This window comes from Alosa pseudoharengus, unplaced genomic scaffold (assembly GCF_046254945.1).
Source record: "Alosa pseudoharengus isolate Yale_2024_CS ecotype anadromous, Long Island Sound unplaced genomic scaffold, YU_APseudo_1.1 YU_APseudo_1.1_scf_5, whole genome shotgun sequence".
NCBI lineage: Eukaryota > Metazoa > Chordata > Actinopteri > Clupeiformes > Clupeidae > Alosa > Alosa pseudoharengus.
Genome location: NW_027468837.1, coordinates 31335061 through 31348946, shown reverse-complemented (window position 1 = coordinate 31348946; position 13886 = coordinate 31335061). Strand labels below are relative to the sequence as shown.

Here is a 13886-nt window from a genome sequence, read left to right as displayed (position 1 = left end):
GAAATTCCTAAACTAACCCATGATTTGTCTAGCCCTTAAAGACTGAGATTTTCTGCCTTAAAGACTTTCCCTGGTTTTCCAGGGAACACAAAGCACCTAATTATCCAACCCCCTGTTATATAAACACATACAAAGCCCTCTAACACTATTTCCATGCAATCACACACACTACTACACATCACACTCACACACACACACACACACTACTGTACATGAAAAACATACCCGACTGCAGTGTTAATTCCTGCTTGGCTAAACATTGTTTTGAAAGTTTTAAACACACACACACACACACACACACACACCATGATCCCAAACACACACTTTTAACCCCTGGCTCTGCTGAGCTCTGCCTTGTGATGGCTCCTCGTCCTGGCAGGCGTATCAGTGTTAACCCAGAGTCCTCCGCACAACTGGGTCAGCTGCACTCCTGGCCCTGTTCGACCAGTCTCCAGCTACAGTCCATTAGACTGACACACACACACACACACGAGAGAAGGTCTCCTCGATCCAACTGGGCGCTAATCGCGTTGTCACACACACACAAACACACACACACACACACACACACACACACACACACACACACACACACACACACACGAGAGAGAGAGGGTCTCCCCGCTCCGATCCGACTGGGCGCTAATCGCGTTATCATGCCCCACGAGGCCTTTAGCGTAGCGCTGAGGTGACCTTCGCTGTCGCCGCCAGTTAACAAACATGCCTAGCGTGGACCATTAGACAGATCACTGTCTCTCGGTCACACACTCACACACACCCTTTAACATTCTCTCCCTCACACACACACACACACACAGAGAGCCAAGTGGACTAATGTGTGGTCCAGACTTGTCGATTGTGTGGATCGTAGACTTGTCGTGTGTGTGTGAGCTGTGGTGTGTGTGTGAGCTGTGGTGTATGTGTGTGAGCTGTGGTGTATGTGTGTGAGCTGTGGTGTATGTGTGTGAGCTGTGGTGTGTGTGTGTGTGTGTGTGTGTGTGAGCTGTGGTGTGTGCGTGTGTAAGCTGTGGTGTGTGCGTGTGTAAGCTGTGGTGTATGTGTGTGAGCTGTGGTGTGTGTGTGTGTGTGTGTGTGTGTGTAAGCTGTGGTGTATGTGTGTGAGCTGTGGTGTATGTGTGTGAGCTGTGGTGTGTGTGTGTGTGTGTAAGCTGTGGTGTTTGGGTCAGTAGCTCATTCAAGTGTGTCACTAGTGATACCTCATCAACCAGTGTCGCTCCATTTTCACTATCCTCCTCTCCATCTCTTTGTCTGCTCTTATCTCTTCTCTCCTCCTCTCCTGTTTCTTTATCCTCCTCTCCATCTCTTCTCTCTCCACTCCTTCTCCTCTCTTTCTCCATCCTCCTCTCTATCTATCTGTTCTTCTCTCTCCTCTCCTCATCCTCTCTTCTCTCCTCCTCCCCACTTTTTCTATCCTCCTCTCCATCTCTCTGTCTGCTCTCCTCTATTCTCCTGTCTTTCTGTATCCTCCTCTCCATCTCTCTGTCTGCTCTTCTCTCCTCTCTCCTCCTCCCATCTTTCCCTATCTTCATCTCTTCTCCATCTGTTCTTCTCTGTCCTCTCCTCCTTCACTCTCCTCCTCCAACCTCATTTTCTCCCCACCTTCCTCTCTTCTTTCTCCATTATCTTTCTTTCTCCTTTGTTTTCTATCTTTTTATTTGTTTGTTTTTTTTGTTTTGAATTCCACAAAACTCGATTGATCACAACTCTGAGGGCAATGATCTACAGTATTCATCTAACCATCTTTACACCCTTTCTATACTTTCCCCTCTTCCCTCCCCTCTTTATTTTCTTTCTTTCCCTTTCTTCATCTCCCCTCATCACTTCATCCACCCATTTCCATCTGCTCCCTAAAGGAGCTGATCTGTTCATCTCTTACACTCCTTTACTGTTTTTGTTCTTCCCCCCCATCATCTTCCCCTCTCCTTCCCCTCTCTCCCTCCATCCCTCCCCTTCCCTCTGTCCCTCTCTCCCTCCCTCCCTCTCTCCATCCCTCCATCCCTCCCTCTCTCCCTCCCCTTCCCTCTGTCCCTCTCTCCATCCCTCCCTCTCTCCCCCTCTCCTTACCGCTTTATACTCCATGATCTCCATCTGCAGTCGGGCGATCTCGGCCCGGAGAGCGCTGATCTGCTGGCTGGTCTTGTCCTGGTTGACCACCACCTTGTTCTTGATGTTGCGCGCCCGGTTGGCGTACTTCAGTGTGTTCAGCGTCTCCATGAAGTCTCGGTCCGACGGGCTCACACACGCGATCATCACCGTACGGCTGCGGGGACAAGAGTGGCCAGGGCATCAGTGTGTGTGTGTGTGTGTGTGTGTGTGTGTGTGTGTGTGTGTGTGTGTGTGTGTGTGTGTGTGTGTGTGTGTGTGTGTGTGTGTGTGTGTGTGTGTGTGTGTGTGTGTGTGTGTGTGTGTGTGTGTGTGTGTGTGTGTGTGTGTGTGTGTGTGTGTGTGTGTGTGTGAGGCCCAGTATGGTAGCTCAGTGTCTGGATCTCCCTGGTGGGCCATACAGTAGGAAGTGCATGATGGGAACAGGAAGCAGCCGATTCTTTAGGCATCGTCACCATACTCTGGCTTTAGTCTAACAAAATACCCTTTAACACACGCATGCAAGCTCACGAACACACACACACACACACACACACACACACACACACACACCACATGTTTGTAGTCAAACATTCATTTGGTAAAGGGGCACTCTGAACAGCTCCTGACCACAGTGAATGATGGCACTCACATTAACCGCGACGTTAAATCACACACACCCCCTTCCAATCCTTGTGATTACAGATGCACAAAACCACAAACAGCACTGCTGGTAAAATATGCAACAGCACATTACAAAGGCTGTAATTAGCATACACTTGAATGTGTTGGTTTTGACTGTGAATCTGTATGTGTGTGTGTGTGTGTGTGTGTATGTGTGTGTGTGTGTCCATGTGTCTGTGTGTGTACAGTATGTTTGCAAGCTCGAGCACAGCAATAGAAGCTTTCACATTCCAATCAATCTGTAAGCTGGACTGGCAGGTGTGTCTCGTGGGTGAAACTGAAGTGGTGCTGCTGTGTTGCACTGGAAGCACATCTGACCCGTGTAGTGAGAGTTCTAATGGATGCGTGTGGTACGGTACAGGCTGTGGTACCCACATGGGCTTTATGGATCGCCACCAAGTGAGCAATCGGTCTTTGTTCTTACATCCTTTAATGGGTGTGTGTGAGTGAGGGAGTGTGAGCATGGATGTCTGTTTGAGAATGCATTAAGCAGATTAGTGTATGTGTGTGTGTGTATACTGTTGTATCCCCGTCCATGCCCACCCCACTGTTACATCATGCAGCAGGCAGGTGAGTGTGTGTGTGTGAGTGTGAGTGTGTGTGTGTGTGTTACCTGTTGCCCCCCAGTGAGTCCTGCAGCAGGCGGGTCAGTTTGGAGTCTCTGTAAGGCACGTGTCCACCTTTCTTAGTTTGGTCTCCCAAAGCGCTGATCACATTACCCAGGGCCAGCTGCACAGCACAACACACACACACACACACACACAGTTAAGCATAGAAAGCATTCCCGCAAACATTAAAGCATTCAAAACACACACACACACAAACAGAAGACAAATGGCTTGGTCAGAGTCAGATAGGAAGATAGGATGCAGTGAGGAGACACTAACTGAATGCAGCCTGGACTTGACTGCCTGCCAGGCATGCATACACACACACACACACACACACTACAGTGCAGTACAGTCCACTCCATTACATTATACTACATTACATTAGGGGTGCCCAGGTACAGCGCAGGCCCACTCTGCTGCCAATGCAATTATCTGTGCATAAGCCCTCTAAGCAGAGAGCTAGCGGTGTGTGAAGAGGTGTGTGTGTGTGTGTGAAAGAGAGAGAGAGAGAGAGATAGAGAGAGAGAGAGAGAGAGAGTGAAAGAGAAAGAGTGTATACTTCCGTGAGAGAGTGCAGTGCGCGCTGGTGTGTGGAGGACATTTAAAGAGTGCCCTGGTCCTGTGTGTGTGTGTGTGTGTGTGTGTGTGTGTGTGTGTGTGTGTGTGTGTGTGTGTGTAATTAATGTAGTGTGTATGGAGGGATAAAGAAGTGGAGGGACATGTAGATTAAATCCAAGGGCAGTGCCGGAGCAGAGCGGGGTACTCTTGTACACACACACACACGCACACACACACACACACACACACACGCACACACACACAGGACCAGGGCACTCTTTAAATGTCCTCCACACACCAGCGCGCACTGCAGTCTCTACTGGTCAGAACTCAGGGCAGTGAAATGGTCAAATCCAGCATGACTTTCAATCCAATCATGACTGCAGTTGATGGATTAGTGCAGTGAAATATTTATTTTCCTCAATTTCTCTTTCAAGTATTTAAATAAGTAAAGCTGCTTTAAAACCAAGTACGTCAGCTTATGTCCAGCCTAAGTCCAAGGTGTCGGTCTTCTACTGTGCAAAATACTATGAAGTGTCAACATTCTTACACTCAAATAATAATATAAGAAAAGAGACTCCAACAATAACAGTGAAATTGTTAGTAACGATTTTCATTAAGCAAGCTTAAAGCCTTACTGGCCCTCTCGTGCCCAACATGAACAGTAAGGGTATTATAATTATCATTAGTATTATTATATTAGTAGTAGTAGTAACGTTAATTAAACAGCTTGCACCAGGCCGCTGATGATGGAGATGCCGACTCATACACATTAACATTAAGAGTATTAGCTTTTATTAAACATTAATGAAGCATTAATAAAGCATTAATGAGATAGGTTGTACCAGGCCGCAGTTGATGGAGATGCCGACTCATACACATTAACATTAAGAGTATTAGCTTTTATTAAACATTAATGAAGCATTAATGAGATAGGTTGTACCAGGCCGCAGTTGATGGAGATGCCCTCTCGTGCACGCTCTCCTGTGGCGCCGGTGCGCTTCAGACGCTCAGAACCTGCCAGGTCCACAAAGTGGAACTTAGCGGTGAGCGTCTCGTACTCCGGCTGGGAGATGGGACCGTCCGAGACGCCGTTCATCTGGGCGTCCGCAGAGCCGTTCATCTGAGGAAGAGGAGGAAGAAGAGGAGGAAGAGGTGAGGAATCTAATGTGTTTAATGGATGCAGAGTTCACCTATACAACAGCATTTTACATCACTTGTCAATCATCCGGCTCCACAAGTCCACTGGAGCCAAAGAGTTAACAGCTGATATCTATATTTACGTCAAGTCTTTTAGCAGATGCTTCTATCTAAAGCAACCTACAGTCCAGAACATATATAGGTTTTCATCTGTGTGTGTGTGTGTGTGTGTGTGTGTGTGTGTGTGTGTGTGTGTGTGTGTGTGTGTGTGTGTGTGTGTGTGTGTTTGCTGTATAAGGAACTCGGGGGTCAGATAGAGGAGCTTTTTCCTCATTTAGCAAAGGTGTTCTCACCATGTGCAGACACACCCTCATCTGCACACATGAATGAAGAGGAAAGGAGGAGGAGCAGGAGGAAGAGAAGGATGAGGAGGAAGAGGAGGAGGATGAGGAAGATGAGTAGGAGGAGCAGGAGGAAGAGGAGGATGAAGTGAAGGATGAGGAGGAGGAGGAGGAGGAAGAGGAGGATGAGGAGGAGGATGAGGAGGAAGAGGAGGAGGATGAGGAAGATGAGGAGGAAGTGAAGGATGAGGAGGAGGAGGAGGAGGAAGAGGAGGAGGAGGAGGAAGAGGAGGAGGATGAGGAAGATGATGAGGAAGTGAAGGATGAGGAGGAGGAGGAGGAGGAAGAGGAAGATGAGGAGGAAAATGAGGAAGAGGAGGAAGATGAGTAGGTGGGGGAGGAAGATGAGGAGGAAAATGAGGAAGAGGAGGGAGATGAAGAGGAAGAGGAGGAGGAGGCGTTCTTACCAAGTGCGAGCAGACCCTCATCTGGCACAGGTAGATGGTGAAGATGGCGTGGGAGCGTGAGCTCTGGGCGTTCATCTGCGTGCTGGCCGTGGTGCGGGACAGAGCGCCCAGCTTCAGACACTGCAGCAGCTAACACACACACACACACAAAGATAATGGTGAGCCACCACACACACACACACACACACACACACACACACACACACACACATACAAAGATAATGGTGAGCCACCACACACACACACACACACACACACACACACACACACGTATGTGTACACATGCATACACACACAAGCAAACTAATAGAAAGGTAAATAGCACACACACACAACAGTAACTAATACACTGACACACACGTGTGTATGTCTACACGCATACAGATAGAGGTTTATAGGGGTCACACACAAAGCAGTCTCACACACACATACACACACACAGTCACACACATACTCATTCACACAGCTATGCATTTTCACTCACACACAGTCATATGCATTTTCCCTCACACACAATCATAGGCATGCTGGTGCAGCACTAAGAAGGCTTCAGAAGAGACTGTGGGTACTATGGAACATGTGCCTGGAATAGCCCTAAATAGCCCTCTCAGGCCAGATAAAGATGCAGCCACGCTGAGCAGCAGCGATGGGAAACATGCTCCCAGAATACAGTAACATTAGCTGCATTCTGTGCATCTGAAACAGGAGCTGCTCTTCATGTGCACTGAATGTCACATCACATCACACACACACACACACACACACACACACACACACACACCTCCTCCTCGGAAGCAACGAGGCGTGACGTGACACCGGTGGTGTAGATGCTACCGCTGCTGTCTTCGTGGATCTTGATGTTGGACTTCCTGCCACGGGACTCAGGATCACGCGAGCTGTCGAACAGGTCCAGGATCTCCTCGTTATACAGCTGCAGAGACCACACACACACACACACAAGCATATAAACATGAGTATACACATTTCACACAAACATTAACAGAGGCACACAGAAATACTCTCTCACTTCAGATCCCCCCCCCCACACACACACACACACACACCTGACAGCAGGATGATTTAAGACAACACAGCATTCTCCCCCACTGACCCCCGAGTGACCACAGGACCACACATGCTGCCAAACCAGGTCAGGGGGTCATGACCTTTAGTGATGACCTTTGAACCCCAGGCACGACCCCCGCTGCCTATTAAGAGAGTAATGTTTGCTCCTTTTGGAGAGGAGGAAACGTGATAGCTAACTTACAAATAACATCAATCCTTCACTGAAGCACAAGATAGTCATTCATTAACTCTGACAGATAGATGGAGAAAGAGAGAGGGAAAGAGGGAGAGAGAGGAAGAGTTTGTAATACTTATAACGGTTGTTGACATTAGTTTCTTGTAGTTTCTGTAATATAGCAATGGCCCTTTAGCAAGTTCCCCAGGGAGAGGCAGAGGAGGCACTCTTACAGATATTTGGATAATTACCATCACACACACACACACACACACACACACACACACACACACACACACACACGTCAACACCCGCAGAGAATCTGCTGCGCACACCGCTAGCCTGCCCTTGGCACAGACAGCACTAAGGACTATTACACAACTAACCATATTACTGCGCTCCGAGTCTCAGCACAAACACACAGAAAAGGAGCTAATCCTCCAGCAACACTCCATCTCTCCCTCATCCAGACTACATCACTCTCTCTCTAGCCTCCTCCATCTCTCTCTTCCATCTCTCTCTATCACTCTCTCTAGCCTCCTCCATCTTTCTCCCCATCTTTCTCTATCACACTCTCTCTAGCCTCCTCCATCTCTCTCTTCCATCTCTCACTATCACTCTCTCTCTAGCCTCCTCCATCTCTCTCTTCCATCTCTCTCTATCACTCTCTCTCTAGCCTCCTCCATCTCTCTCCATATTTCTCTCTCTCTCTCTATTACTCTCTCTCACTTTGATTTCTCTCCATTTCTCTCAAACATTCCCTTTACATCCACTGCTCTGTGCATCACCTGATTATATGACATCAGCTTGGACATTATCCAGAAACCATGACCTGCTGTCAACACAAAAGAGGAGAGAGAGAAAAAGAGAGAGAGGGAGAGACAGAGCCAGAAAGAGAGAGAGAGAGAGAGCTTTTCTCAGCGGTCATCAAACCCTCGTCCTGTCCTTCTCTATTCATCCGTCCTCATTTAACAGAATGGGACTTGTAGCTGAGTCACCTCAGATCAGCTGATAATAGCGACCTATGAGACAATCAATAGCACTGTAGGACAGTGAGACGCGTCCCCACAGCAGACAACACGTCCACTCGCATCAGCCATCATGGAGAATGGAGCCGTGTGGCACTGGACCCCCACTCAGAGGCTCTTACAGAGAGGCATGGCAATTGATTTTTGATGATTGATTTAGATGTCCGCCAGGTAGGGGCCGTATGCCCGTTTTTGGTGTGCCCGTTTTTTGACTGCCGTTTTTGGTGGAGGTAATTACTTAATTGGCCACTTAAACGCCAGCTTTTCTCAATGCAGGAGATTCAAAGTTTCGTGACGCGCGGTTGTGGCTGGTGGCTGTTGTGAGCCTTGCGGTCAGGTCTGCTTTATAGTGGCATGTAGCCTAGCCATGAGAGACCTTTATATGTTTTGTCTCTGTTAAATGTTTGTTTGTCATTTTCGTTTTACCTCACGTCGGGGGAGTGTTGGATTGGGATTATGGACTATATTTTCATTATTTTTGTCACGTTGTAAATAAAACACTGTGGGCCCTCTTAAACCTGCTGTCTTGGCCTATTTCACCTTCACCAGATGGGTACCCCTACTACAGCCACCATCTATACATTACGATGCTATCTTCATCCATTCTGCAGATGATGACACATTTTAACTTAGCCGTTTACTTTCTAAGAATTTCATGACAGTAGTGTTATGAGATGCTCTTGGAGTGAAATCAATGTATCAATGTCAAATACAACACTTTTACACATCTACACACCACCGCATGTTTGCATTCACATTCACACACACACACACACACACACACACACACACTTGGGTGAGGAATCTCACAGGGTGTTTCGTGGGTCGCGCAGACTGGCGCATGTCTTCAGCCGTAACACACACATACACACATACACACACACATAAACACACACACACACACACAGAACACACACAATGTCGAGCTAATCAAGGCTCCTGCTCAGGCTTATTATATAAACAAAGCAAATTCTGCCCTTACATACAGTAGACACACACACACATACACACACACACACACACACACACACACAAACCCAAGCACTGAAGCATCTCTGTGGTCAACGAGCCCTCAACCTACATGCAGTCACTCAAAATAAGTGCTGTATGTTGACTAGGGCATAGGGATGTTTTCTGTATATGTGGGTAAATTGGTGGAGGGGAATATGTGTGTAATCCAGTGTAATCTGTAGGGCAATGAATTCTGTGTGATTGCTGGCTGGCTGTGTGGACTGCGTTTGGAACTCCTTGAATGGACAAATCGCACACAGCTGGTTAATTGAAAGATTGGGACGGTGGCGGGAACGTCCCTGACTGGGAGAGGACTCAGCTTCCCAGGTGGCTCGGGAGGAGTGGCGTCAGAGCAGTGACGCTGCGACAGAGCAGGAGCAACGAAATGACAACAATCCACCAGCAGCCCGATCGGTGTGGGAGAAGAGCATGTTTACATGCCGACTAAAGGGAAGTGCTTTCTCCTGCTTCTGTATGCTTGGGTGAATTGGCCATCACGGGGTATTTCGGTGTGTGAGCGTGTGCTTTGTCTCCTGGAGGTACAGACCTGAAAGCTGCAGCCGACGCAAATCCGGAAGCGGCATCGTAGAGGGAGAGGGAGTGCAACGCGAGTGATCGGCTACTTACAGGAAAGTAATTCATACCGTTGTCTAGCTGGAGTGAGTGGGCTAGCTTGCGCTTGTACTGTATATATGGACTGAGTTTCTCCCTTTCTCTGGCAGTGTATGGGTGTGCAGTGGAGCGATAGGCTACTGGAACGCAGGCTACCGAGAGCCAGTGGATCGCCGTTGCCCCGCCCCCTGAAGACTGGACTGTGCTAAGGACACTGGTTGGTGGGGCTGGGGGTCGTGTTATTGACTGTGCTGGTTTTGACTTATTTTGGTCGGCGTGAGGGACGGCCAAATTTGATTAACTTTTCCCTCTATCTGGTCAGACAGTACACCCGCTCAGAGGGGTAGGCTAGGACCTCGCAAGCACCTCTTATTAATGTACGGGTTTTGGTTGGGTGGGGCTGTAAGCTTAGTAGTTAGGAGGGCATGTATGTGCAGGACAGGAAAGTGTGATTATTTAAAAGTGGGGCATTGTGTGGAACTGTTGTACAGTTTAACTGCTGATTCTCCCATTTTCACCTGTGTGAATATCCTTGTAGTGACTGTCTGTGTGGCAGGGTTCTGGGATTTGGTATCCCCTGAGTGGTGCTACAGCATTTCTTTTTCTTTTGTTTTCATTTGTGTTGTGGTTTTCTATATGGATGTATAGTGTGAATTTTGACTGCATTTTATGTGTGGCTCCTAAATGACTAGTGGGTGGCTGGTAACACTAACCTCTTCGTTCAGATGTAAGCCTGGTGTACACGTGGGCGGGCGGGACTCATGTTGTGTATTGCTGAGGTGCTGCTCATTTTTGCTGAATGTGTGTGTGTGTGTGGCTGCTGACCCTTGCGATAAAATGTGTAAACTGTAATCTGACTCAGTCTGGTGTTGTGTGTCTCAGAGGGGATTGCACCTGTGTGTGATAGACGGCACGACATAAGCAGCAGTAAACAGAGACCTAGATGAGCAGGAGCACTGATGCACCGCCGAGAGTTGAAGGAAATACAGCCACTACTGAGAACAAACCAATTGCATTCCATACAAACAAACACACACACACACACACACACACACACACACACACACACACACACACACACACACACACACACACACACACACACACACACACACACACACACACACACACACACACACACACACACACACACACACACACACACACACACACACACACACACACACACACACACACAGAGAACAAACCAATTGCATTACAAACACACACACACACAAAAAAACCAAAAGCTTAGAAAACCAAACAAATATAGTGAAAAGGACATAATAAAACAAGCATATAGGGCAAGAGTCATATACAACCAAACATATAGTGAAAGAGTCATATCAAACCAAACATATAGGGAAAGAGTCATATCAAACAAAACATATAGGGAAAGGGTCATATCAAACCAAACATATAGGGAAAGAGTCATATCAAACAAAACATATAGGGAAAGGGTCATATCAAACCAAACATATAGGGAAAGAGTCATATCAAACTAAACATATAGGGAAAGAGTAATATAAAACCAAAAGCTTAGAGAACGGGTCCTAACCAACCAAACACATCTAGAGAAAGGGTCAGAATATACCAAGGTCAGGAGTTCAATTCACTGGCAGTTCAGTTCCCACAGAAACACAGAAAGTTCCCTGTCATGCAGTCAGTGTTGGATAAAAGACTGTGTCAGGAGCTCCATAAACACAGAGAAATACAAACTTACACTGTTGGACAAAATGGAATTTGACAGAGGAGTGTGAGAGACTTTTCCAACAGTGAGTCTCCTTAAGAGTCGGTGAGGCTGATATAGAACTCATAAACTTTCTCTGAACTCTCACTCTCAGGAACACTACACTATCTGCCTTAAACTTCAGCTCACATTTCACCTGTTACAATGGGCTTGGGCCGAAGAAGCCTTAAAAGAGACCCAGACTCTCTCACACACACACACACACAGACACACACACACACACACACACACACACACACACAGACCCAGACTCAAATCTACTCCACTACCACAGCTGCGTAAAATAAATCTCACAGGCTCTTGGACTAAACTCCAAGAACGGGGAACCAACTTTGAGAATATGCCAGCGTATAAGAGAGATTTACGCTTGCCCTTGGCACCTGCGCCTCAAAGCTGGGCACTAACTTTAAGAAGGTGCCAGAATAACGGAAAGATTTATCGCTCTCCTTGGCAGCGTCGTCTTAGAGAATATGCCAGCGTTAAAGCATTGGGTTTAGATTGGCTCTCAGCTCAGGAGAAAACTGGCCATTAGCTCTGAGGGCTGGCCAGACAGGGAGGTGGATTTTCGACGTCCCCATAATACACTCATCTAGGACCTGCCGGACTTTAAAACAGAGGAGGAGGAGGAAGGAGGAGGAGGAAGACACACAGAAGAGACGTCTGGGCACCAGCACACACCCGTTTCCTAGAACACTGGCACAGGAAGAGACTGTGAGACGGTCTGGAAGTGGGGAGTATAAGAGACAGCAGTCTAGTGGTGCAGAAAGAACGCTCTAGGGCAGCACACTGAGAGAGAGGGGTTTGAGAAAGAGTAGTTTAGCAGTGCAAAGAGGGAGGGGTGTACCAGACTGAGAAAGAGTAGTTTAGCAGTGCAAAGAGGGGGGGGGGGGAGGTACCAGACTGAGAAAGAGTAGTTTAGCAGTGCAAAGAGGGAGGGGGGGGAGGTACCAGACTGAGAAAGAGTAGTTTAGCAGTGCAAAGTAGCTTGATGAGCAAGATCGAGAGATTGGGAGCATTAGGCTAGGGCAGAGCAGTTTAGGGGTGAAGAGAGAGGGTTTGGGGGTACCAGACTGAAAAAGAGCAGTTTAGGGGGGCAGAGAGGGAGTTTGAGGGTGCAGAAGTGGAGGGCAGAATGTGGGAGTGAGACAGCAGTGGGGCTTTGGAGCACTGAGTCGGGGCAGTTTAGAGGAGCAGTGAGCAGTTTTTTTTTGGGGGGGGGGGTTGGCAGACTGAAATGGTGTGGTGTCGGGGTGCCCCCTTGACCGCTCACCTCCAGGAACTGGGCGCTGACTTTGAACTCTGGGGCCTGCGTCCCGGCCGCCTGGGCATCGTCACGACGCTGCTGGATGCCCTGGAACAGCTGGTGCACGGCGCGCGGGATGATGCCCTGCTCCTCCGCATTCACATTCATGTCAAAGCCCGTGCCCATCGTGTACGTCTTCCCCGAGCCCGTCTGCAACGACACCGAAAACACACTTTAGACACATCACACGCACGCACGCACGCACACACACGCACACACACGCACGCACGCACACACACACACACACACGCACGCACGCACGCACGCACGCACGCACGCACGCACGCACGCACGCACGCACGCACGCACGCACGCACGCACGCACGCACGCACGCACGCACGCACGCACGCACGCACGCACGCACGCACGCACGCACGCACGCACGCACGCACGCACGCACGCACGCACGCACGCACGCACGCACGCACGCACGCACGCACGCACGCACGCACGCACGCACGCACGCACGCACGCACGCACGCACGCACGCACGCACGCACGCACACACACACACACACACACACACACACACACACACACACACACACACACACACACACAGAACAGCATAGGATTCACATGCTCTTCAACTCAAAACTGGCTTCACATATCAGATCAAGGTCAAACAAAACCTCATATGCTATGAATATGGAATACAGCAGGGACCACAGCATGTTTGCAGTGGTGTCTGTGTGTATGTGTGTGTGTGTGAGAGAGAGAGAGAGAGAGAGAGAGAGAGAGAGAGAGAGAGAGAGAGAGAGAGAGAGAGTGTGAGTGATTACAAAGTGAAACGTGAAGTGATGTTCTTGCACCCTCTTTGTGTAGTATATAATTATGCGCCGCCATGCCTGAGGTACTCCACATAATTAAGCAACATTAAGATAAGCACAGATTATTATTCTTCATCCTAATTAAAACTCGGCAGGAAAGAAAAGCGCAGTGACAGATTTTAATGATAGGACTGTCTAGACTCATCACAGGAGACAAAAACCTCAATAGACACAAACATTTTAATGACACTTTCCATTAGAGTTCAA

General features: G+C 48.4%; 1 protein-coding gene across 4 annotated transcripts in view; it reads right to left on the bottom strand.

Annotated features, from left to right (window-relative positions):
* Positions 1 to 13886, bottom strand: part of kif21b (kinesin family member 21B) — a 94110-nt gene that overhangs the window by 45204 nt on the left and 35020 nt on the right. For all 4 annotated transcript variants that reach the window (XM_076269309.1, XM_076269311.1, XM_076269310.1 and 1 more), the window contains exons 3-8: positions 12816 to 12998; positions 6686 to 6835; positions 5905 to 6033; positions 4900 to 5079; positions 3401 to 3516; positions 2086 to 2281 (exon numbers count right to left, since the gene is read on the bottom strand). In XM_076269309.1, coding sequence (XP_076125424.1) covers positions 2086 to 2281; positions 3401 to 3516; positions 4900 to 5079; positions 5905 to 6033; positions 6686 to 6835; positions 12816 to 12998 — 954 coding nt within the window. The remainder of the gene's footprint in view (positions 1 to 2085; positions 2282 to 3400; positions 3517 to 4899; positions 5080 to 5904; positions 6034 to 6685; positions 6836 to 12815; positions 12999 to 13886) is intronic.